At 41.1% G+C, this 24,821-nt stretch overlaps 2 protein-coding genes across 8 annotated transcripts in view; both read right to left on the minus strand.

The window, feature by feature from the left end:
- Positions 1-1,045: 1,045 nt before the first annotated feature.
- On the minus strand, positions 1,046-11,329 carry dhtkd1 (dehydrogenase E1 and transketolase domain containing 1). Its single transcript, XM_084016950.1, has 17 exons — positions 11,088-11,329; positions 10,696-10,848; positions 9,489-9,700; positions 9,207-9,401; positions 8,757-9,026; positions 8,301-8,472; positions 7,862-8,060; positions 7,007-7,319; positions 6,840-6,924; positions 6,595-6,734; positions 6,311-6,461; positions 6,114-6,220; positions 4,552-4,716; positions 4,387-4,469; positions 4,012-4,178; positions 2,123-2,208; positions 1,046-2,018 (listed from the first exon to the last, which is right to left on the minus strand). The coding sequence occupies exons 1-17, from the start codon at positions 11,257-11,259 to the stop codon at positions 1,917-1,919; spliced, it is 2,772 nt and encodes a 923-aa protein (XP_083873076.1). The 5' UTR covers positions 11,260-11,329; the 3' UTR covers positions 1,046-1,916.
- Positions 11,330-12,872: 1,543 nt separating this feature from the next.
- Positions 12,873-24,821, minus strand: part of LOC311018280 (CUGBP Elav-like family member 2) — a 31,995-nt gene continuing 20,046 nt past the window's right edge. For 3 of the 7 annotated variants that reach the window (XM_084017164.1, XM_084017167.1, XM_084017166.1), the window contains exons 6-13: positions 24,087-24,166; positions 22,737-22,898; positions 21,450-21,513; positions 19,568-19,702; positions 18,869-18,991; positions 18,277-18,453; positions 18,015-18,161; positions 12,873-17,628 (exon numbers count right to left, since the gene is read on the minus strand). In XM_084017164.1, the coding sequence (XP_083873290.1) occupies positions 17,501-17,628; positions 18,015-18,161; positions 18,277-18,453; positions 18,869-18,991; positions 19,568-19,702; positions 21,450-21,513; positions 22,737-22,898; positions 24,087-24,166 (1,016 nt within the window). In that variant the 3' untranslated portion in view covers positions 12,873-17,500. The remainder of the gene's footprint in view (positions 17,629-18,014; positions 18,162-18,276; positions 18,454-18,868; positions 18,992-19,567; positions 19,703-21,449; positions 21,514-22,736; positions 22,899-24,086; positions 24,167-24,821) is intronic. The other 4 variants (XM_084017165.1, XM_084017169.1, XR_014597709.1 and 1 more) reach the window with 3 other exon arrangements.

Consider the following 24,821-nt stretch of genomic DNA (forward strand, 5'->3'; position numbering starts at 1 on the left):
AACCTGACCCTAACCTTTATTGCCTGGGGCTATCTGCTCAAACAAATCTGCAATTGTTGCCAATATTGGATTCACAGGAGGTTTGTATCATACATATATATATATATATATATATATATATATATATATATATATATATATATATATGATTTCCTTTAGATATTTAAATATAAAACAGACAAAATAATAAAATAAATTATATAACTGGGTAGTTGCACCCCAGAGACAGACAAGAGGATTGTTCGTGATGAACTGTGCGTCGCCTGGAAAGTGGACGACATCAGGCAGCAGCAGGAGGAGGCAGGGACAAAAAGCAGCAGTCAATTCAATCCATCTGTAGGCTGTAGTTTGCAGACTAAACTATAAACTGGTCTGATGAGTCTCAATTTCTGCTGCGACATTCGGATGGTAGGGTCAGAATTTGGCATCAACAACATGAAAGCATGGATCCATCCTGCCTTGCATCAACGGTTCAGGCTGCTGGTGGTGGTGTAATGGTGTGGGGGATATTTTCTTGGCACACTTTTGGCCCTTTAGTACCAATTGAGCATCGTGTCCACGCCACAGCCTGAGTATTGTTGCTGACCATGTCTATCCCTTTATGACCACAGTGTACCCATATTCAGCCGACAAATCTGCAGCAACTGCGTGATGCTATCATGTCAATATGGACCAAACTCTCTGACGAATGTTTCCAGTACCTTGTTGAATCTATGCCACGAAGGATTAAGGCAGTTCTGAAGGCAAAAAGAGTGTGTGTGTGTGTGTGTGTATATATATTTATTTACACACACACACACACACACACACACACACATATAGGTGACATTGGGTGAAGGCAGGGAACACCCTGGCCAGGACACCAGTCTATCGCAGGGCTGACATGTAGAGACAGACTACCATTCACACCTACAGGCAATTTCAGTGTCATCAACCTGCATGTGCGAGCTCTTAGATAATTACTTGAATGATCATATTTTTGAAATATTACATTAAGTCAAACTTAAACTCTTAAAAAAGTACGAGACAAGTGACATGATGCATAAACATGAAAATAGCTTTTATTTGAAAATACTTCCATATGAAATCCATCTGATTTGTTTTATTTACATAAGCTCTTTAATGCCTTTATTTTTCAATTAAAGTATGACTTGGAGTCATTATAATGAAATAAGTAAGCCTGTTCTTACATAAATATTTAATGGACATTTTCTTCTCTATGCTGATATTTTCTGTTCAGAACACTGCAGAAAAGGACAACTCGTGTAAATTGAATGAAGCGAGCAGTAACAACAACATCCTGGGCTCATGATTGTCCAACTGTTCCAGCAAAGTTAACAACCTTTCAGAAAAGGGACGCACCGATCCAACATCGTCAGTCGCAATAGCGATACCTGGGCTTTGGAAATCAGCCAATAGTGATGACCATTAATGTCTAAGGCAACATCAGCCTTGAGGTAAATATTGTTTTCCTTTCTTTGTAAAACAAAATGTAAAGACTTTGTAAATCATCTTCAAAATTAAGAGGAATTACAATTCAAGTGTCAAACTTCTTAAATGCACAGTTAGTCCTTGATTCAGATTCACACCCCATTAGCAGTTATTTTTCTTCCCATTGTGCTTTGTCACTGAACACACAGAATCCAGGCATACAGTTAATAAGAGAAAAGGGGGGGAAAGGTTAAAAACAAGCCGAGTGGAATTTAACCCATAAACATAATAATTAAAAACTGCATGACTAGTTGAAGATGAGCAAACGTTACATTCTACCGATATATTTTCAAACAGCACCCTTTCTAAAAGGTCCATTGTATCTGCCGTGAACATTTAGCGCCGATGGTTTGGAGGACCACACCAGATACCAGTAGTGCTGATGCTTGTGTTCTGGTTATTTTGCTTCCCAGTCTTTTTGAGTCTTAGGAGAAGGTAGCGGTGAGGATGGCCTCTTGCTGCTGCTGATGGAGGGTCCCGATACCGACAGCAGGGGCCGGCAACGCGGGTCGGCTCACTAACCGGAGCTGAGAAAGACAGAAGTGACGATCTAGTAGGTGTAATATGAACAATTCATTTGACAACTATTCGGTTTCATAGTGTAGATTATATTCTTTGAAAAACACTTCACCTTGCATGCCAGCTGCTTCTCAAACCTGGGAGCTACAAAAGACCAGGGACCCATGTTCTGTGGCTCCTCCTGACTCCAAATGAACTCTGTGGGGGGAATTAAAAAAAAAAAAAAGACATTGAAAGTAAAAGAGGACATGTGACTTATAGTTTCGGGAGTTCTAAAGACCGAAACAGGATTTGCTGCAGCGCAAACAAAGAATCCAAGTGAAACCTGAACTTTCAGGTTTCACTTGGATTATGTGACTAATTTGTTGTTTTTACAAATAATCAGCAGTCGTTTTAAGAAGGAACAGTGTAGGTTTGATCCCCAGGTCCTACTGTCTGCACGTGGAACCCTGAGCACTTAACAGCAGCCCACTGCTCCGCCATGCTGAGGATGGGTTAAACGCTACAGTCAAATTTAATGAATGCATGTGGCGATACAAGTACAGTTTAAAAGGAATCTATTAATAGTTCCATCTTATTTATGAACATTGCATTTTTTTCTTAGCATGCACATGTAAACTGATTTTTTTTTGAGTGGTTGACAATAAAATATGTCACGTTGGACACAGGCACGTCGAGATGTTCTGATAGGATACTTGGAATATTTGGAAATGCCTCCGATGTAGCCCAAAATGCCAGATCGGGTATCAGTGAGTATGCAAGTCTGTGCACCAATTTATCAACATGTCACTCGCTGCCCATTCGGCGCTGCACATGTGCGATGCTCGACAGATAAGAAACAAACCATATATAAACGATCACTGCATCAGAAATCGATGCTGGAAGTAGCTTAAGAGTGAGCCACCTCAATTCTTTCTCCTCTCTGATGGATACCAAGCATCGACAACTCAACAGGCAGGAACTAGTGGAGAGCGTAATGTTGCCACCAGCCAGAGGAAGCAAATGTCAGCAATTTCACAATATAAAATAAATAATAGAATAAAGTTCTTTGACAAAGACCAGTTGGGATTATCTGCAGACTATTCTTCAAATCAAACAGCTGTATTAGATGCTCAATCCTCTTAGAATATAGAAAGTCGGGATATAAAACCCTCCTCCTCCTCCTCCTCCTCCTCCTCCTGTGCTGTCATCGTGTTGCAGTTCGTTAACAGTTGGTTAACAACCAACAAATGCAAAGATTTGTGGGTAAAGAGAATTATATAGTAATAGTTCCTCATCTTCGGAAAGTATTCATTACTAAAATGAAGCAATTGTTGTTGATTCAATATGACACTCATTCAGAAGCAACGGGTGGACAAAATAACAGAAACACTTCACACAATAGCCCTGCAGTGAATCCCCGTCTGCAAAGCTCATAATTAAGATGTTTTGTTTGACTGATACACTGATGCACCGGCATTTATGGCATCTTTGTGAGCTGTCTAATGTTTACTTAAGGATTCAGTAATAAAAGTGGAGAATGTCAGACTTCTATACAAATTGCCAAACACTGCTGAATGGCATTCAACTTCCTGTGACTCACTGGAAAAGCTGGTATTGTAATTGCTGAAATCATGACAGCAAGCGTATGAGCAAAAAGAAACCGTGGACGGAAAGAGACTACAGATTACACGACACACTACGGTCTAGAAGAATTACCATCAAGCTGCACTTAAATGCACTTCTGACTGTAAATGAAACTCAAACATACCGTGGAAGTCATTGTAAAGCATCTGAAATTCAGGCAATTTAGGCAACAATGTTACTGAAATGAGGCAAATAAAAACGAATATTTATTAATTATTATTAATTATTTGATAACTAAAGTTACTGATGAAACCTAAACAAAACACAGAAATTAACTCATCAATGACTGGACTGAAATCTCATTAACTGTTGATGTGATGGCAATAATACAGCCAGTATGCCTACTAACTGTGAAGGTGGAGGTCCCACACATACCTTTGGCGTTGGGGTATTTTTTGAGCTCTTGCTGCAGAGCGTCCAATGGGAATGGACACAGCTCCTCCACCCGGATGAGTGCTGTGTTCTGGTTGGCTGCTGAAGTCTCCCTCTGTTTCAGCAGTGCATAGTAATGCTTCCCTGAGCACAGCACCACCTTGTGGACACTGCGTGGAATAACAAAAATTAGGCTTTATGCTTCAGAAGTGTCTTCCACATTTTAGCCGTTTTTAATCAAAGGACTATTCAAAACAACCAAAGAAACGTATTGAATTGTTCCTTTAAATATATTTTGCCACATTCATGGAACAATGCAGAATAAATTACAATCACTAAATAAGTTTCCACAATCATTAAATGTTGCAACTGTGGTACCTTTCTGCCGAGACTGAAGCATCACCCAACACCTGTTTGAAAGACGTTCCCGGTGCCAGTTCAGTCAGACTACACGCTGCCCCCTGTGGAAAACCACAAGCACGATTAAGCCACTTGCATGGAAATAGCCATGGAAAAAAAGGAGTTGGAGACGTTCGAGCTTACAGAAAATCTGAGCAGCATCTTGGGTCCAACCACGATGAGAGGTTTGCGGAAGTTACGGATCATCTGCCTCCTCAGCAGGTGGAAGTACTGAGCAGACGTGGTGGGGTTGACCACAGCCATGTTCACAGAGTCGGTGTCCACGCCCTCCTCGTTACTGTCACACATCTAAGAGACAAAACAGAATGTTTAACACATAAAACAGTAACAGCAGAGCAGTGCTTTGAATATAAATAAAATGCTACTGTGTTGTAATTCATTAACCCTCTCTGAACAATAACGTTGATAATAGTTCCTCATGCTCGTAAAGTCTTACTCAACAAAATGAAGCAATCCTAGCTGTGGTTTGGATTGACACTCATTCAGCCTCAGAGGGTGGACAAAATAACAGAAACACGTCACACAATAGCCCCGCAGTGAATGCCTGTCTGCAAAGCTCATAATTAAGATGTTTTGTTTGACGGATACACTGATGCACCGGCATAATGTTAACTTAAGGATTCAGTAATAAAAGCGGAGAATGTCAGACTTCTATCTAGTTGCAACACACCGCTGAATGGCATTCAACTTCCTGTGACTCACTGGAAAAGCTGGTTGTGTAATTTTTTTCTGCCTGACACACATTTTAGGTGGATGGTATCCAGTTATTTTTTTATTTTTTTTAAACTGTATGTTGAAAGTTGTTTTAGCATAAATTGAAAAAACTTCCTTCAGTGCAGTTCAGATGCGCACCATGTCTGTAATCACTGCACCACTATATTTTAAGGATGCACCAATCTGACTTTTTCATTCCCCGGCTCGGATCCATGATACAGAGTACCGATCTGTTACTTAGTTAGTTGGTAGTGTTTAATTGATAAGCTGCATGTATCACAATGTAAGGCAACATCAGACTTAAATCTGCCCCACTGTCACTAATGGTGCATCCCTACTTCCGAGAACAAGCAAGCAATCAGCCCGACAGCCTCAATCGGATGTCTTGTCTGCTGATTCCTAATGGACGAATAAGAAACATTATATCTGTTGATAGGTTATTGATTAGACCTCTTAGTGGCCTGTTAATGACATCCTGTGTGCATCATTGCATTCCTTTGTACTGAAGGAAAGCTGATACGGACAGGCATGTCTGTACAACAACACTTGACGTATTCTGCATTGTTCCCTGAAAATCAGCGGGAGTGAAAAGATAACCCCTGAAATGATGAATGTAAAACATTTAACCTCCATGAAAACTTCCAAGGTGTTTTGGGAATATCACAAATTCAAGTCGATGAATTTGCAGGTCTTAAAGATGTTTGCATCACATGGGATGCGTGAGATGAGAAAGATCATGAATGACAAATGACTTGTTATCATTCACAACATCCTACTAAAGATAATGGCAACATGGTTGTGTGAAAGATAGCAAGAAATCTGGATTTAATTAACTTGAATAACAGACTTTGGCTCACATGAGGGTTTTCAGGATAATACAAGTCTGACACATCTTTCCCCGTTCAACAACTAGGATATTATTGCGAACTGGTAACTTGGTTTAACGCGGGTTACATTCCCGTCCCACAGACCTGGAGGAAGCGCTCCATACGGCAGGATGAGTGTTCAGGTCCGGCTCCATCGTAGCCGTGAGGCAGCAGGATAACCATCCCACACTGGAGCAGCCACTTGGCTTCACCTGGAGACACAGCAATTTCACATCGGATGTGTGAAGAGAGAGAGAGAGAATCTGTTGATAGCACCAGTGTGACAGTAATCAGTCATTTACCTCCAGCGATGAAGGTATCAAAGATGATCTGCGCTCCGTTGAAGAAATCTCCAAACTGAGCCTCCCAGATGGGAAGGAGCTTCGGCTGTGCGATACTCATGCCGTATTCAAATCCAAGCACCGCCTCTTCAGACAGCGGGCTGTTACACACCTAAGCACACAAAGACATCGCAACACGAAGCATGAAACGAGGAGAATGTTTGCCATTATTTATTTTTAAAAAAGGTAAAAATTATGTCATCATTTAGACAAATTCAGTTTTATCTGGATTTTCAGAATTGTACCTCCAGGAAGCCGGTCTGCTGGGGGCTTATGTGGTTGAGGGGGATGTACATGTCATTAGTGTCTTGACACACCACCATGGCGTGTCGCTGACTGAACGTGCCTCTTCCAACGTCCTGTCCGCTGATACGAATATTAAAGCCTGTAACAACAATCATTTGATATCCAGAATCCATTTCTTGATAGCGACACACTGAGATGATTCTTAAATTTGATCTGGTGTATTTTCTGCAGAACACTGACTGACCTTGGCAGAGGAGAGAGCCGAAAGCCAAGGACTCTGCTGTGGACCAGTCCAGTTTGGTCCCTTCTTCCAACTTCTGCAACCGAGCCTGAGTTCACAAGGAAGCAAACATCAACGAGCTGCGTCAACAAAAGCCGATCCAATAAGAATCACAGAGAAGATGGCCACACCTGTGCGTGGGTCTTTCTCAGGTGGCTGTGCAGCTGGATTTGCTCGGGGATGTCCACGGATTTCGCTCCTACAAACTGCAGCAGGGGAATGGGGACCCCCGTGTCCCAGGTGGTGACTCTGGCCTGGGGTTCGACCAGACCCCCCCAGCGGCCCTGCAGGTTGGTGGGCGGAGGACTGTACAGGGTCATGTTGGACAGCTTGTCGTTGAGCATGCCGTAGTGTTTGGACTTGATGTCGTCACGCTCGACATCCGTCATGAGACCCTCAGAGATCAGCTGGTCTGCGTAGGAGTCGGGGACGCTCGTACGGGAACTGTGAGGAAGCAACAATGTCCGTTTCATTAACAAGTAGTTCAACACAATATCTACAATCTGCAGTTGAAAAGTATCAGGATGTTCAACAATCTAAGTTTTACTTTTAATCAAAATCTCAAAACAATATGCTATGTCAGAAGAAAAGCACCTCACAGTGGTAGTGTCCACTTTCAAGTTAAACCCAGTAATAGCACAAAGAGTATTTTAGAATATAGATACAGTGCTGTGAAAAAGTATTCATCGCCTTCCTGATTTCTTCAGATTTTTTTTTTTTTTTTTGCATAATTGTGTCACTTAAATGTTTCAGATCATCAAACTAATTTTGATATAAGACATTACTTGATGACAAAACTGCATTTTGTGTTCACTCACAATGTACTGCTATGTAAAGGCGCAGCAACAACATTTATTTTAGCCACCTAAAAGAAAGGCTCACCAAAAAAAATAATAATAATAATAATCAATATACATTTAAGTGTACGCTATAATTAAGTCTGCTTGTGTCGTGTGATACAAAGTCAACAAAGTCATTGAACTCACCGGATGATCTTGTACATGGCCGGGTTGGTGAAGAAAGGCTCATCCAGCTCGTTGTGGCCCCACTGACGGTAGCAGATCAGGTCCAGGATGACGTCTTTCCTGAACAGCCGCTGGTACTCCACAGCCAGCCGAGTGGCCCGCAGAACCTCCTCCGCATCGTCGCCGTTCACATGGATCACAGCACAGTTCACCATCTTACCTGTGGTACACATGTGAGCATCAGTTTCTCATTATAACGGGATACATGACCTGGGTCAAGTAATACTTAGAAAACAAATATTCTCCCAAACTTTGGGAGAAAAATAGGTTAAACGGGCTTCGCCTTTTCAAATACTTTAAATTTACACAGGTTTCTAAATGCAAACTGACAGAGCTTTCTATGCTTGATAAGAAAGTAATATTATTAAGCAAATATTTAATAATTTTAGGTTTCACTGACCGACATCGCTGCAGTACAAAGAGGATCTCGCTCTCTCCGATGGAGTGGTGTAACCCACTTGGTTGTTCACAATGAGGTGGATGCTCCCACCAACTCTGTAGTGAGGGAGGTTTGAAAGGGTCAGAGTTTCTGGAACGATCCCTTGGCCAGGGAACGAGCCATCACCATGGACCTGTGGAGAAGAGAACAGAGATCGTCTGTTATTTCAGGGCATCTAGTAAATATCTGTGCCGTTTCTGACTGCCAATTATGCCTAAGCCACCTTTAAAATAGCTTTTCATGCAGTGTTTAAAATAAAGTTGTCTATCAATATGTTTTTAATATGTATTAAAATATAAAAATTAAAGTATTATATTAAATTTGTTCTTGGATGTCCCTTCATCACTCATCCTTAAGTTGCTCTTCCTCTTCCTGCAAATGTAAATCTCCTGGCTGATTGTATAATGCGTTGTGTACCTGCAGACAGATGACTTGGTCCCCCGGCTGGGCGTCGTCTTTCGGTGAATAGTCTCCTTCTTGCCTGAGCTGCTGCCTGGCTCTGGTTTTGCCCTGAGCCACGGGGTTGATGGCCTCAAGGTGAGACGGGTTGGGCAGCATGGTCACGTGAACTGGGCGTGCAGCGCCGAAATCCAACTCCACGGAGGAGGTGAGGTGGGAGAGGACATCACCGATGGCAGGCGAGGTCTCAGGGAACTCGCTGAGGCCACGAATCTTACGGAACATGAGCTGGAGAGAGAAATGTGTGGGGGTTTTTTTTTGTCCCTTTGGCAGCTGGCTGTTACTTCCTGTTTCCGTGTGCTGCTCATTACAGCAGCACAATAAACAATTCTAAATTTGAAAAAATAAAATCTTGCCATCTTGGACACGGACCATTTTAAATTGTACACGTCATTAATGTGGACTAACCTCCGGTGGGAACTTTAGCAGGCCTGTCAGGAGGTTGAGTCTGCCTCTATGGGGCATGCCGATGATAACGTCTGTGACTCCGCTGAGGGCCGACTGGTGGAAAAGCTCATGGAAAAAGCCCATCATGCTCTCTGCTCCTTCTCCTCCATAACGTTTCACAGTGGCAAACTTGGTGCCCAGAAAATGGTCAAATTCCTGCAGGAAGTGACAGAAAAGTAAAAATACAAGACATTACGACATGATAACGTAAGTCAAACAAAGTCTTTTTTTTCTTGGACCTACCTGAGATTCCAGCATGATCTTGGCCAGTTGCCTCCTTTCCTCGGTGGAGAAACTCTTCTTCTTGAGCTCCTCAAAGCGGTCGGCGACCCACTCCCTCTCCTCCACGCTGCTCAGCTGGCTGGTCTCCACCGACAGTTGGCCACAGTAAGCTCCTTCCAGGTAGGCTCGAACCTCTTCCACCGAAGCCTCCGCTTTACCAAAGTGACGCAGACCTGCAGAAGCACATGTAATGAGTGGCGACAACACCATCAAGGCAGGTTTTGATTGTGCATGAAACGCAAAAGTGAGGGTGGAGTTATGAGTTTAGAGAGGAGAGCATCATTTTGGTGTTGTTCATGTTTATTGATTTTCATGGTTTACTCTGCAGGACTGAGAGCAAAATCACAGGTATTTATAGAGCACTAATACAAAGCCAAATACTCATTTAATTGACATTGTAAATATTAGAAAATATAAAAATACCAATAAATAAGACAAATATGTACTAAGTATTAAATGAACACAAGAAAAATTAGCATATATATTAAGTGTTTTTTATTTCTTGAAAGTGGGATTAAGAATAAATAGTTTCAGAACAGTCAACAGGTCGGTCCACTATGTTTCTCTCAATTCGTCCTTTCAGAGAAACCTCTTCAAAACAAATCAGTATAAGTTTCCATACTTGTACATTAGTGGAATGCTTTAATCGTATGCTAATTTACAGTTCTACTCCACTACACTGAAGGAGAATTGAAGTTTTTACTCCACTCCACATATTTGAAAGGTGTAGTTACTTTTAAAATGAATTATTAAATATACAAATTGAAAAATATGACACACTGTAATAAATTCAACTTTCACTATAGTTTTGCCTCGCAGGATGTTTGCTTTACTTTATGTAGCCCTGAATCGTTGTTTGCTTGTATTTCTTTTGGTTTTGTTGGATGTTTACCTAAATATAGTAGAATGTGTGCAGGAGAGCTTCAAATAAGAAGTGTTTTCTCTTTTCACATTACTCGTTTTTATAAATAAACCACGTTACTGTACATTTGAGAGCCTTCTTGTCTCAGTATAAACTATTGCTGAAGAGTTTAAAGTGGACATAGTTCAGAGTCACCATTCACTAGGTCACACATGTACAGGTGGACAGGAGCAGTACGCTGTCATGACCCCATGACCCCTGCATGTCAGTCCACCGTGCACTGTCCATACAAACGGCTCTCTGTACCTGAGGTGTTGACTTGTCCCGTGACGATGCCAGTCAGCCCGTCTATCTCCGGGACGCCGTCCGTCACGGGCTTTTGGGGGAGTAAGGGGTTAATTTTAGCAGCCTTGTGTCCATGTGCTCTGAACGCCTCCACCAGACGGGCAAGACCATGATCTGCAAGACAACAGGCCGCTGCCGGGATGAGCTGTCCCCCCAAAAACACACTTCAATGTCAGCCACTTAGTGACTTCGGCTAATAGCGACACAACCGACGTTACACAACAAAGTGACATTTTTAAGCACAACACACTGGGATGGAATAAGTTTAGTCTCAACTTGTTCTAAGAAGTTTAGTACCACACAGTCCCGCCTCCTTATCAGGCCACAGCAGTGTGAATTAACCCCATACTGACCTTGATTCGAGGCTGCGACGCGGTCGCTCTGTAACTTGTGGTGTCTCTCGGTCTGTTTCGGTCGGTATCCGTAGACGCCTTTCTCGGTGTGATAACAACAGGCGGCCGCCTGCCGGGCCACACTCGGCGGCAGTCTGCGCAGCGACCTTTTCAGGAGCAGTACGGCTGACATGGTTTAAACGTGTACGGCTATATAATCTTGTACGGACACAGCATATGCTACAGCATGGCCGCCATACTGCCGGACGAGGGGGCGGTTCCGGTGTGGGAGGAGACGCCGCATCTGAAGCCTATTGGCTAAAGTCTGAGGTTCACATACCCGCGAGGAACTTTATTTGTTTATTACTTTTATCTCATTTATTAAAACATGAGTATTAGAAGTTCACGGTAATGTATTTTGGAGAAATGGTTCCTTGTTTTTAAGCTTGCTAAAAAAAAATCCGAAGTCAGTGAAGTAGCCCCCGTGACGTGGAGCAAGTGTTAAGAAACAAAATGGTGCTGCGTTCAAGTGTTGCTCAAAAATGTTTTAACATGACAGTTACAGGGTTTCACGTGGTTTGGCAAGAATCGGACCATTAAAGTGAGTAAAATGATGCGACTCATGCTATGGCCTTCATATTCCCCAGATCTCAACCCACGTGAACCCCTATGAAATATTTTGGAGCAATGTGCTAGTCAGCTTTTTTGGAGTGTTCATTCATCCAGTAGTTAGAGAGCCTGCCACAGTCGAGGTCAAAGTGCATGAAGATGTTCAGAAGGCTTGTGCTGCCAAACATCTCATTATTAAATGTGCCTGTGATACCAGATGAGCTTTGCTCTGGTTCCCTGAGAACAGCATCAACTGAGTCCACACAGAACATTCCCCAGTCTTTAATAGGATGTCATTTAAAGTCCCTTCATTTAAATGCAAGAATTTATTTATCGGCCACTGAAAATGTATTCCTGTGATGTTTGCACAGGTTTACTTTGAAACTTAAAAAAGTTCATTTTCAGCCAGATGTTGACCCAAACAGCCCCGACATCTTTTTAATGCTTACAAATCATCCCAATATTCAAAACCAAAGCTGCATTGTTGACTGACAGCATGTTGCTATTTTCTGGTATACTTTGAGGATCATTTACAGCATTTCTTAGTAGAAATAAGCCGTGAGCAGCATTTATAAAGGATATTTGCTTTCAGGGTTGCACCTAATGATTATTTCCATTATTGATTATTTGTTTGGTCTATAATATGTCAGAACATATGAGAAATTAAGCCTCCTCCCCCCCAAATAAACCCCACAAACATCCAACACCAAAATATATTCTCCTTCACGTGATGGAAGACAGAATAGTTTCAAACCCACACATTTGAGAAGCTGGAACTCGTGAAAAATAATCAATTTTTCTTTGTAATTTTTTTTACAACAATTGTTTTGAGTCGTTAATATCCTGTTGATCAACTCACTACTACGTTGGTTAAACTCAAGGTGTTTACAACCATTTATTCAACTTAAAATTGACAGGATTTATTTATGTTTTGTCACAAATATTCATGTGTTTGTGTAAACACCTTAAGGTGCAGCTTCACAGATGTACAAGAGACCCAAAGTAGCTGTAGAATGACCCTTTCTAACTGTAAACTTAAAGAATCCTCCAGAACGCCCACTCAGAAATAAGAAAAGAGAAGCACAACGAAGAGAAACAAGTTAGCGAGACATGACACACTGGGGGAGGGAGGGGGTGGTTTGTAAAATGTCTTTACAACACTGGACAAGCACAACACACAAAGACACACAGTCCATATTAGGGGAAATGGTTTAATTTGGAGACAGAGGCAAAGAAACACACCACACATGAACAAACATTGACCAAAAAAGAACACAGAGTCTTTCGGCTACGCACTCCGCTATGGGAAAAAACAGAAAACTCTACATAGGTAAAAAGCAAGGCTCAAACTAAACAGATAGTTAACTCTTCAACTAAGACAATTATCCACACAAGTTGTTGAAATCCTGATGACCATCAAACTATGTGGACAGCACAAATACCAACATGAAACTTACCACGATTTAGAGGATCCCAACCCTCCCCACCCCCCGAAAACTGAAAAACAAAGTGAGGAACACAGAGATCCGAGTAAAATCAAAATCAGGCATCTTTTAGAGACAAAAAAAAAAAAAAAAAAAAAATTGCTTGACACCACCAAGAGGCCAAACTCCAGACCTGGTCGAGATGAGGCCACATAGAGAGGCCAGACAATTTTTTTTCCATTATAGATTTTTCTTCTTTAATTTCCAATATAAAAAGCTTCACTGGTACAAAATACATATGAACAACCAGTTGTAGAAATTGGAAAGCCTGTGTGTCTTTTTTTTTCTCTCTTTTTCAAATCCCACCCAGTTTAAAAAAAAATATATATTGACTGAACGGAGAAAAAAAAAAACTACTGTATGTATAATACAGATCACATCAAGATGCACCCACTTTGGCTTTCATCAAGACAAGATAAAACATCTATTAAATTATTGGTGGAACGTGAACAGAGTCCTACCGATCAGACAAGAAAATAACAGATTTTTTTTTTCTCTTTTCTTTTTGATCAAGACAATATCTATAGAGATGCAAAGCTACCACACTTGTCAAAAAAAAAATAGCACTTCAGAATATGAACACAACAGAAGAAAGTGATTGTTAGAGCTTGAATGGGATTTGTGATGGAAGCCCCTGAAGTGAGTCAAGTTCTTGTTAGGACCGCTGTGGACTGTACATTGTGCTTTTTTTATTCATTCACAGTAACACTTCTCCACACACCGCTTACCAACCACAGATCTGCAATCATTTCAATGTTTGTCACACAACTTTATAATTTAAAAAGAACTTATTAACATGGCACCCATGTCGTCTTTTTTCTTTTTTTACTTGTTTAAGCTTTTTTTTATGCTTTATTGATTTCAAAACAAAGTCCCTGACACACCGCCGTTTGTATCGCAAAGTGTTACAGTACACACGTTCACACTCACTAAGGAAAAGGTTTACCTTCAAATGTATAGGGAAGTTTATTGTTTATCTACACGTTTTTTTTTTAACCAACGGTTCAAATCGAGTACATCACAACACACGCTTACCAATAATTCAGCACAGAGTGGGGGAGGAGAAGGGGGGGCATGAGCAGGTGACAAGAGTTTTCATGACACTGGCATAAATAGACAAAAAAGGCGAACTGCAGCAATCTCTAAACCAAGGCCTGATAAGGATGTGTAGGCAGTTTCTAGACGTATATATGGCACTTTGAATATTGTATTGCATTTGGATAGAAAAAACACACTGTAAAAAGCACATGCCCATATTAAAAAGTGAAATCAGTGGTACCTTGAAAATTTGGGGATCATAATCACATACACACACAACATTCTGCAAAAGTGATTAGCTCCCACAATTGTGCTTAACGTTTCCTTACAAAACCACAACACTTTCCTCGAGCACTGTTTCAAATTTGGTACCTCTATATTTTTTTGGAATATTTATGCATTTGGAGAAAAGAAAAAAATCCAAACCAAAAAAAAAAAGGTCAAATGGTGATAATTGTGCATTTCGTGTCGTAATCCCGTGTGAGCGTCTAGATTCACACACAAAAAAAAAAACCCTGAGTTGACAACTCTTTAGCGCCATCAGGTACGCAGTTTTAGGGAACCCTTCTTTAGGGGTGAAGTGGTTGTTATTTTACAAGAGTTGTCTCAACAACTTGTAGTACAACAGGCAAATTACCACCCTGATTTAAGAAAAAAAAAAAAAAAGTGTAAACTTTTGTGCTGAAAAAAATGGAATGTATTTGTAAACCAACACTATTTGTGGTGGATTTAGTAGTATTAATGTGCTGTGCGTTGTGTACATCTGCGAAATGATACTGGAAGTCACTTAAAAGAACAATTAGCAAAACAAAAAAAAAGAAACTAAAATAAAAAAGCAAGAGTGTGTGCCTATAAAATGTGCAGAGACCAACCGGTCATGTGTTGGGTGTACAAGTGATCTCTTCTTCAGGGGCTCCCACATTTGCAACCACAGAAAGTGTTTTGTGTGTCGCTGTGTGTTCATGTGTGTAAAGAAAACTAGGTAATACTACAGGAAAAATGTGTGAATTTCAAAAAACACTGAGTTTGACACATGGGCACTTTAACAACATGTTGAAACAAAAAGACATTGTCTGGCATCTGTATGATTAACAGACATCGTAAATCATCATCTTTCAATATGAGGCATCCAAACTAAACCAAAGTGAAACATCGATTAATTAAATTAATTATTAATGACAAATTCACAGAAAGTCAACAAGACGTACCATGGAAGTTGAACACAACATTTTTCTTAACATAGGGGGGGAAAAAATGAAGTCTCCATACTGTGACCCATAAAAAAAAAGTACTTTTTTCCCAGAACTTGAAATTACAATTAATGCAGAGGATGTTTTTGACTTAGCACTTTTAATTTACTAGAAATGACCCTCAAAAGATCATGCTGATCAAACTGATTTTTAGTCCTCTTTAAAAATGTAATACACTGAAGACCCTCCCCCGACACAGATGACATTACAACATAATCTACAAAAAACCCAAAGTTTTGCCTGGGTTCTGTTAGTTAAACTTCTATAGATTCAATGGTATAAAATATAGGTAATCTAAGTGTGCATTTAAACCACAGATTGTCTATTTGTGAATCAGTTCTAAAAAAGTTGACTCATGTAGGTAGTCATTTCTCTAAACAGAGCAAATGTACCTTTTATTGTGCCATCAATAGTTCAAAAAAAGAAAAGAAAAAAAGGTAAATACACTGGACATTTTTGTAAATGAAAAGAAAATATATTTTTAAATAGCCTTGGTGTAAATCTTCACACTGCCCGCAAAATGCAGAGATCATTACAGAGCACTGAGAGGGGTTTTACTAGTCAGACTTTCAAAAGTGTTGGAAAGTGGTCTGTAGCATTTTTTAAGAAGCCAACATATTGCTAATGGCACCAAATAGCACAGCTGTGTGCCAATCCCTGTATTCAACTTTCAAGTGAACTTTACGGAGAGAGGTAAAAAAAAAAAAAAAAAAAATCAAAGCTAAATTAAAAATAAGAAATCCCACAGGTTTTTAAAACATTCGCAAAAAAAAAAGGTATTTTAAATGAATTCAACGCAGGTAAGTTTTCACATTGATTTTCTTGACCTCTCTCCCACCTGTCACATTTCTATACAGAAAAAAAAAACAAAAGACAAAATGAATATACATGCAGAAAAATCAGGTTGAGCTAAGGTCAAGGGTCAGTGGGTGGCCAGGTATTGGTCAGGCGAGCTTAGAGAGACATCACAGACAATGGTGGGATGATGAGGCCAGGAGTTTGGCTTGGCTTTCAACATCATGAAGACATGCTAGGCTAATGATGAGCAAACAGGTATGGAGATTTGTTCTAAAAAAAGGAACAAAAACACGAAAGGAAGAGAGAGAGATAGAGAGAGAGAGAGAGAGAGAGGGAGAGAGAGAGAAGACAAAGAGGAGAGAAGAGATAGTTAGGGGCACGGCACAAGAATCGTTTAGCCATGAGGCACAAAACCAACAAAAACAATGCCAATCACCACATACAGTAAGGACAGTGCAGTAAACAACCCCCACCCCCCACCCCCCGACACACAAAACAATACACAGATTTAAGGAAGTGACACCACTAGGACATATGGCAGAGACTCCAACATGCAAACTGTATACTTGGCACCCAAAGAGATCCATCTAGAGCCAGTCCCCCTTGTGGGAGACTTGGTGGATGGATGGAATGACTGAAGAGGTTGTTAATAGAGAAAAGAGAGGTAGCCTAGCTCAACATGGCTTAGATAATGATAGCGAAAGAGACAGAAGGAAAGATGGTGGGAAGCAATGGAAACAATTTAGAGTGCAAAAGATTTTCAAATTAAGACTGAAAAAACGAATGAGACAGACTACATATAAAAAGCCAAACACAGGTTGAAGCTCTGGGCTTGGGGGTCTACGTGGCCAAGCTTCAGCCCTTCAACACAACAACTGATCCTTAGTCAACCTGTCTAGCTTGACCTGAAGGCAATGAAATGGCATGGCAACACACCTGATGCTCTCCACTAAAATACAGTGACACAAAATACCTCCAGCAAACACTGACTCCAGTGATAGTCATAAATAATCATATACATTAAAATATTTAATCGACTCAAATTACATGATAAAACCGCAGGAATGAAATACAGTAAAACGTGGAAAGATCATTGCAACCATTTTTTAGGAATAGAATGAGTCTCCCCTCTGTGGTGGGCTCCTTGCCCCGTGCCCCACTGAGTCTCTGCTGTGGTGACCTTGGCTGGAGGGTGAACTTACCCTAGCAGTGTTAGCATTAGAGCTGGGGAGGGGGGAAGGCCCCGGGGCTAGGATCAGTAGGGTTTGCTGTCATTCTTGGAGCGCTTCAGCTGAACCTTCAGCCTCTTCATGCCAATCTGGAAACCATTCATAGCCTGGATGGCTGCTTGCGCAGACACAGGATTGTCATAGCTGACGAACCCTGAGAACAAAACAAGGTAGAGGACATGTTACATACATTTACAGAGCAATTTATCACCATGATTTAACTTGAACATGCCACCGTCTGATATCAACAAAATGCATTCAACCCAACTACGGTCTGTCACATAATAGCTTCAGCGCATGCGGATCACGATAAATGACTTGTATCGCAGGTTGTAATTGTACAGAAGCCAACTTGAGAACCAAGTTTAGAGAAAATAAACTTGTGCATGATGGTTGCTTGCCGTCTATTAATAAGGGTTCTGCTATATTTCAATGGGAGGTTAGATGGAACCATGAAAACTCATAACCACCAAACAGCAAAGCAGTTACATCAATTATAATAGAGATGGCTTCAGACACCAGTGGTGCCAACACACTTACCAAAGCACTTGCTCAGATTGGTCTGTTTGTCAATGAAGACTTTGGCAGAGACCACATTTCCAAAAGGCATAAACATCTGCAGAAGGTCCTGGTCGCCAAACTCCTGGGGCAGGTGGTAGATGAACAGGTTGGCGCCCTCTGGCCCTACTCCATTTGGGAAAGAAAAAAAAAACACTCAAGTTAGATATGCACTAAGATGCACACACAGACACAATACGTTAATCGTCGAGGTTAAAAACTTTACTTTAATGACAATGCTCACCTTCCTTCTGACCACCGGCAACACTCTGCTGCAGGAGAGATTGGCCGTAGAGGGAGGGCAGGGCGGAAGCTGTGTACTGCTGCATCCCTGAGTATGCCTGGGTCAGAGCGTCCATGGAGGAGGCTGCTGACCCGTTGGCCATGGAGGCTCCAAGGCCTCCGTTCATGGTCCCCATACCTGGAAAACAAAAACAAATGGGTTGTACACTCTCAACACATTTTTCAACTGGCAGAACATTATTTGAGGAATTAAATGTTTTCAGCCACCAGAGGGCAGAAAGACAAACTCTTACAAACACTCCCTGGCCACTTCTTTATGTTACATATTCTACCTTAAAGCTTATAATGGTCAAGAGGTGTAAATTCAACTATGTGCTTATTACTGAGGTCCGAGTTGGTGGTGGTGGTGGTGGTATTGTACTGAACTGCAATGGAGTAACATTAGCTTTCCAATCCACCAAACCATGATTTTTTAAAAGTCTTTCTGCTCCCTAGTGGTAAAAATGTCTTTATGCAGCATTGAAATTAGTGTCCAACTGTCTGCAACTATCTTCTTTTAGCATTTATCCAAATATTAAGATGGAAATTCTTACCAGAAATGCTGTTGGTGAGAGCGTTTAGGTTGAGACCCACAGAGGTCCCAGTGAGGCCCTGCAGGCCACCCAGAGATGCCAAAGTGTTCATGGCAGCACCGGCATTGGAAGCTGTTGAACCAACTGAATTTTTAAAACAAGGACATACAGAACACCCAATATAAACGGCTGTCATATTTGCCACAAATTGTAATAGTTATGCTAGGATGAGGCAGCAGTCTCCTTAGCGAGATGTCATTACCGCAGCAGCAATGTGCCAAACTCAGACAGATGGAGCCAATGTATATTTACACAGATTTAAAAGGGAAATTGGGGCCCTCATAAAACTTTATATTTGGCTGATTAACACCCATAAAATAAATGAGGAATGGCTGAGGGCCGTTAGGCAGATAGTTAACGGGGGAGGTTTCAAGAGCAGTTGGCTGATGCCATCAGCAGGAAGGCTGCTGCTGAAGGAATCTAAGTCCATCCAAGTGGGTGAGGGATTTTTTTTTTTTTTTTTAATTAACAATTAGATTTAAATATTATATTTGAAGATAACAGACATGTGGTAATTTGGGAAAAACAATGCAACAAGCAAAACATCTATAAGCCAGAACTAAAATAAGATGAACATAGGGTTTTAAACCACACTGGGTACTTACTATATATACAGTGCATAAACAGACTGCAGGCCTCGTCATGTCGGTGCTTAATTACCTGGACTTGCCAGTGCTCCCAGGGCTGCACTGCTTGCAGACAGGGCGCTGGAGTTCGGGCTGCCAGAACTCTGAGCTGCAGCGGCGGCAGCAGCTAATGTGGCCAAGTTCTGCAGCTGAAGGGGGTTCACACCTGCTGCGGGAACAAAGAAACGGGTGATTAACAAAGACTTTCAAAGTTGTGCTAAAGTTCACTCAGACAAACGTCTTTCCAAAAAGAGGGAACAAACTTCTCCAGAATGCAAGAACAGAAAATACATCTTTATAGTTTTAAGATGGGATGCGATTTTGGGAGCATGTTATCTATAATAACTTTTCTCAGACCTCCTCTGTTCAACATTATCTGGATTTCAACATGCAATTTTTGGAATAAGTCTTGCAGCTTTCACTAATGATGGTCAAGTTACCATCTAACCAATCTTTAAAAAAGAAAAAAAAAAGAAAGGGATCTTTCATCACATATCATTGTTTGGTTGCTTTTTAAGCCATAAGCAAGCCATTACATTTGGTCACTTCGGCATTGCCAATCCAAAAACAATACAAGCATGGTGTTAATTGTAGTTTCAGTCTAGTTACAGGATTGTATTAAACACATAAATATGAATTGAAAAATATAGTACTGGTTTAACAGGGTTTTTTTCCTGGGTCAGAATGAGGCAGAGGAGGCAGCATTCTGATGACATGCACACAATTGCATGCGTTCATGCCTCAAACACTATTTACCTAAAAACAAATGCGTTTTAGGGGTTCATCTGCTATTTTCTGCAGTAGTCCGAGTAGTATCTCTTCTTAAAGTGTAGGATATTGTAGTAGCATATCTCATGACATGGTTCAGATTTATTTGGACTAAGAACATGACAACAAATACTGATCATATCTGATCATAAATATCTTGTTAAACAATTTTATTCTGCTGGCAAAAACATTAGGTAGGTACCGCTTATTCTGTATTTAGGGTCGTGGGGGGGCTGGAGCCGATGATGATGAAGCATATCAAAATGAATTTAAAATGAACTATTTTAAGTAATTTTTTAACACCACAAGGCCTATCCTTTTATAAAACATTTAAATGATTACCGGTAGCTTTTAGTTTTTAGACGAAGCAGGCTATTGTAATGAACGAATATCAAGTGTTACAGATGTCAGATTGAACTTTTGTATTTGATAAAGTGGGGGAAAAGTTTCCTTCCCAACAGATGCACACTGGCAAGGCGCATGGAGCAGTTTTCACAGACACAGACTGCCGTTGCAATGGCATTTATAAACACCAGCTGGCGATATGAAACTGGACAAAAACATTGAACAGCAGGAAAGAGGAGGGTTGTTTTCGTTAAGAGTTGTGTTTTTTTTTTTTAATGGTACCAGCAGAAACATCGTCACGGCTGCTTTGCTGCTGTCCAGCCAAAAACAGTCTGCTCTTTCTTTCCTTCGGCAGTTTTTGCAGCCTCTTTCCCGGTGCACTGTCCAGGTTAAGATACAGCGCCAACACACCAGCGTAATGATGCAATCGCAGTTAGGAATTACAGAAATCCAAAAAGTGTTTTGCATGATGACACCCATCATGGAGGTGGGTCTAAATTTGACAGGAGGTAACCACCTCATAATTCTCTCTAACACATTTTCCTTACAGGTCTTCTTTTTTTTTTTAATTTGACCAAGTCACAGTTATGTGCTGTGTCTTATTTTAAGCAGCCTGTAGAGGCCTAATATAACAGCACCAATAATTAATGTGCCACTGATCTGAAATGGTAAAGTGATTCATGATGGTTAAAACCCTGTGGGTGTCAGGAATCAAGTCACAAGGTTGTTGATATGAAAAGTGTCTGCTTGTTCATTTATAGAGGATGACTTAGGAACAGTGGTATCTAAGAGAGCAAACTCACCTCCTAGCCTCTGAATGTTATTGAAACTCCCTTGGTTACTGGTAGATGTGGCCTGCTGGAGCAACTGTTGAGGACAAAGAAAGAAAGACTGAATTCAGGAAACATTTTGTTGAATTTCAGCATTTCAACATTGGGTGACATCAAGTAAATGTTAGGACAAAGATTGGAAGTTGTAATCTTGGCTTTCAAACACTCTTAATATGTGATGCTTCGTTTGGTTATTGACAAATACAATGTATTGGTGATAGGCCCCGTCTACATTACACTTAGCTACATATACAAGTCTGTGATTCGTTCAGATTTGCCATCCTGTCCAACAGTCTTTCCCGCTCTACAAGCAAATTAGAGTCGGTTCTGCTCCAGTCCTGGGAGAGGTGAAAATGTTCCTGAAGCCGTTTGGTGATGGTCAAAAATGCCAGAAAAAGATGAACTTTGTTACAACGAAGACATTAATAAATCTTATAAATGAAGTGCTTAAGTGTAAATGGGATCTTAGTTTGAGGGTTTGTTAAGACAACATTACCAAATGGCAGATGTTATGTTTGCTCTTGATCTTTGCCTTCTAGTTCCCTTAAATCAAAAATGTATGTGATAATTGGATAAAACTGCAGCTCAGTGAGCTCAATCAGATGTGTAACTACTGAATGTGCAAACTATAGTCTCAATATCTGTAGTTTTCCTGCCACAAACAGCTCAGCTGCTCATATTATGTCCATCATTAAGTCACATGCTCATTGTTCCTGAATCGGAGTGAGCACATGCAAGTCACATGCCAGTGTCGGGCAGAACACAAAATGAGTGAAACAAGATATGCCTTTTCTGAGGGGAAGAGTATCAGTTTTAGTGTGAATGCACTGATCACCACCTCACTTTTCATATTTATTAGCCTTATGACAGGAACATCTTTTGATAACTTAATAGTAAATAAGTAGTTTTGAGGCAGTCTATGACAGTCTAGTTTGTAGACAAAATGGCCGCTTCATTTCAGTCCAGAACACAGTTTAACAAACGGCGAGTAAACAAAATAGAATCACCTGACAATAAAATTTAATACATTTGCATGAGAAAAATTCTGCTCTTTTTTTCTGTTCAACCAGGAACCTCACAACCAATACACACCACCAACTACACCCTCAAATATGAAGATTTTATTGTCAGGTAGTCATAATGTTATCACACGGAGAACATGGCTAAACTATTAATACATTTTTAAACTAAAACTGTGCTGTTTAATAATACACGAGTATTTGTGCAATTTTGCTGGGTAACGTGTTGAGCAATACTCACTGCCAGGTACTGTGGTGTGAGTGTCCCCATGCCAGCCAGGTTTCCCCAGGTGGAGGCACTGTTGAGCTGCTGAATCTGCTGTACTAGCTGCTGCTGCAGGCGCCGCTGCTCCTTATCTCTCTGTGTGTCAGCAAACTTCACCACCAAAGGTGAGGAACAGCCCTGAAGCAGTGAGGAGGTCAGAGTAGTTAGACCAATTCAGAAGCACACTGAAGAATCCACAGTTGATTCATCAATGCAAGGGTAGTCATTGCAAGGAATTTTTCAAAAGGGGGTATCATCCTTGCCTCAAGACAGTTTTTATGCCTGTTGCATTCATATCTAAGCGAACACACAGAGGACATCTGCCATGCATAGCTGAGATAGGCCACATTCCAAAAAGGAGCACATGATAATGCTGTACATAGTGAATCTTTTTAGCACTCAGAGGAGCTGAATTGAGTCCACAGACAAGCAGACCACAGATGGGGACAACAATTAAAAAACAAACATTCAAACGCGGATATGTCAACAGACATTACCAGAAAAATGCATTACAACACACACACACACACCTCACAAAACACACAGTCCCATACTGCTCACACAGACGCATGGGCACGAGGCATGCGGTGCTAAAGTATTTTGAGAGTTGAAAGCCAGACAGGGACCAGGCTGGACAGGGAAATTGGCTTCTGCACCAGCAGCACCTCCCATGGCAGCTGAGAATTGGGGAGGTTATGATATGCAGGGAAATGGGTGGCAGCACCACTGGGGCCTGCGTTTAATCTGGTAGGAGGAGCGCTATGTTTGGTTGGGCTCCTAATTAGACTATGTCTGCTGCTTCACTGGGGAGCCTCTGACCTGCTAGCTGTCAAATTACTGCTGCTCCACTTCCACTAAGATACCATTGGCTACATGGTGACATGGACCTAGTTTTTGAAGAGATCTAATAGAATAGCTGGTCCAGCCTGGGTTAACCTATATTTGATGGTGTGAGCTCTTTTCCCTCTGGTCCAAAATATGAGATCGATAATAGCAGATTGTGATTGCTAGGCTTTAAAATATCAGAATCGGTAAATGAGATGCATTTAGTTCACCCTCAAAATTAGAGATGACGGTGATTTGCATAGTGTCCATTTAGCTTTGGATTCAGCAGCTATGTGAGAGGAAATGTTTCAGATATTATTAATAAGACGACAATGTAATTTTGTAATTAGCAAGAGGGGTTTTGGAAATGGCTCATGCTCTATGATGAATGTAGGCCGTCTGTTTGGACAGGTGTTTCATCTTTCAAACACAAGGGGGCAGCAGAATGTATGAGGAGGGGAAGGGGGGGAAATGAGAAATAGGTGCTAAGGGGTACAGTACCTCCATAGTCTGAGAGTGATGCATGGTTTTGATTGCATTCTGTGCCATTGCCCTGGTAGCAAATGTGACAAACGCACAGCCTGTAGGGAGGGGAACAATAGGAGAGGGGGGAAGGAGGGAGGGAGGGACAAGAAGAAACAAAACAAGACAAAAGGTTTGGACAACTCGTTATGAACCCCCAAAAAACACATTACAGTACAGAGAATGGCAACTCCCAAGCACACAGAACCACCCTCACTGGTTAGCACACGGAGAAAGAACACAACAAGAAGAACAGTAACACGTGTCACATGAGCACAGTGATCGGCTGATTAAACTGCCACCCAAAGAGGCTTGCCTATGCAGTGTCATGGTGAAAGAAGTCAACGTGATTATAAACACATTAAAATGCACACACAAATACACACCCAAAGGCTTTGATTTGCTAATATGTGTACGATCTGCAAACATCAAAGGGGGCTTTATCGTCCATTTCAAATTGTGGTCGCATTGCGTAAAATTACTTAAAAATATAGATTCATGGCCAACTCTCGCTGCTGTGAGGTTTTATTGTATAAATCAACATGAGAGCTTTGTGCTGCCTGCTATCTGAGGCGATGCAGTTGAAAGCTACGTAGGAGCTGCGACAACAAGCTAATTCCAGCCTTTGTAGAGTGTGATGAAGGAGGCGGTAAAAGAGGAGCTGAGCAGAGCCGCCTGCCAGCTGAGCCCACGAACACCAGCAGCCAGTGGTTG

This window comes from Eutrigla gurnardus (assembly GCF_963514095.1).
Source record: "Eutrigla gurnardus genome assembly, chromosome: 9".
NCBI classification, from domain to species: Eukaryota; Metazoa; Chordata; class Actinopteri; order Perciformes; family Triglidae; genus Eutrigla; species Eutrigla gurnardus.

Excerpts from the sequence above, each read along its gene's own strand:
- dhtkd1 (XM_084016950.1), bottom strand. The coding sequence starts at position 11,259 with ATGTCAGCCGTACTGCTCCTGAAAAGGTCGCTGCGCAGACTGCCGCCG. Across the intron at positions 9,402-9,488 it reads AGATCATGCTGGAATCTCAG|GAATTTGACCATTTTCTGGG; the intron begins GTAGGTCCAAGA and ends CACTTCCTGCAG. Across the intron at positions 9,027-9,206 it reads TGCTAAAGTTCCCACCGGAG|CTCATGTTCCGTAAGATTCG; the intron begins GTTAGTCCACAT and ends TTCTCTCTCCAG.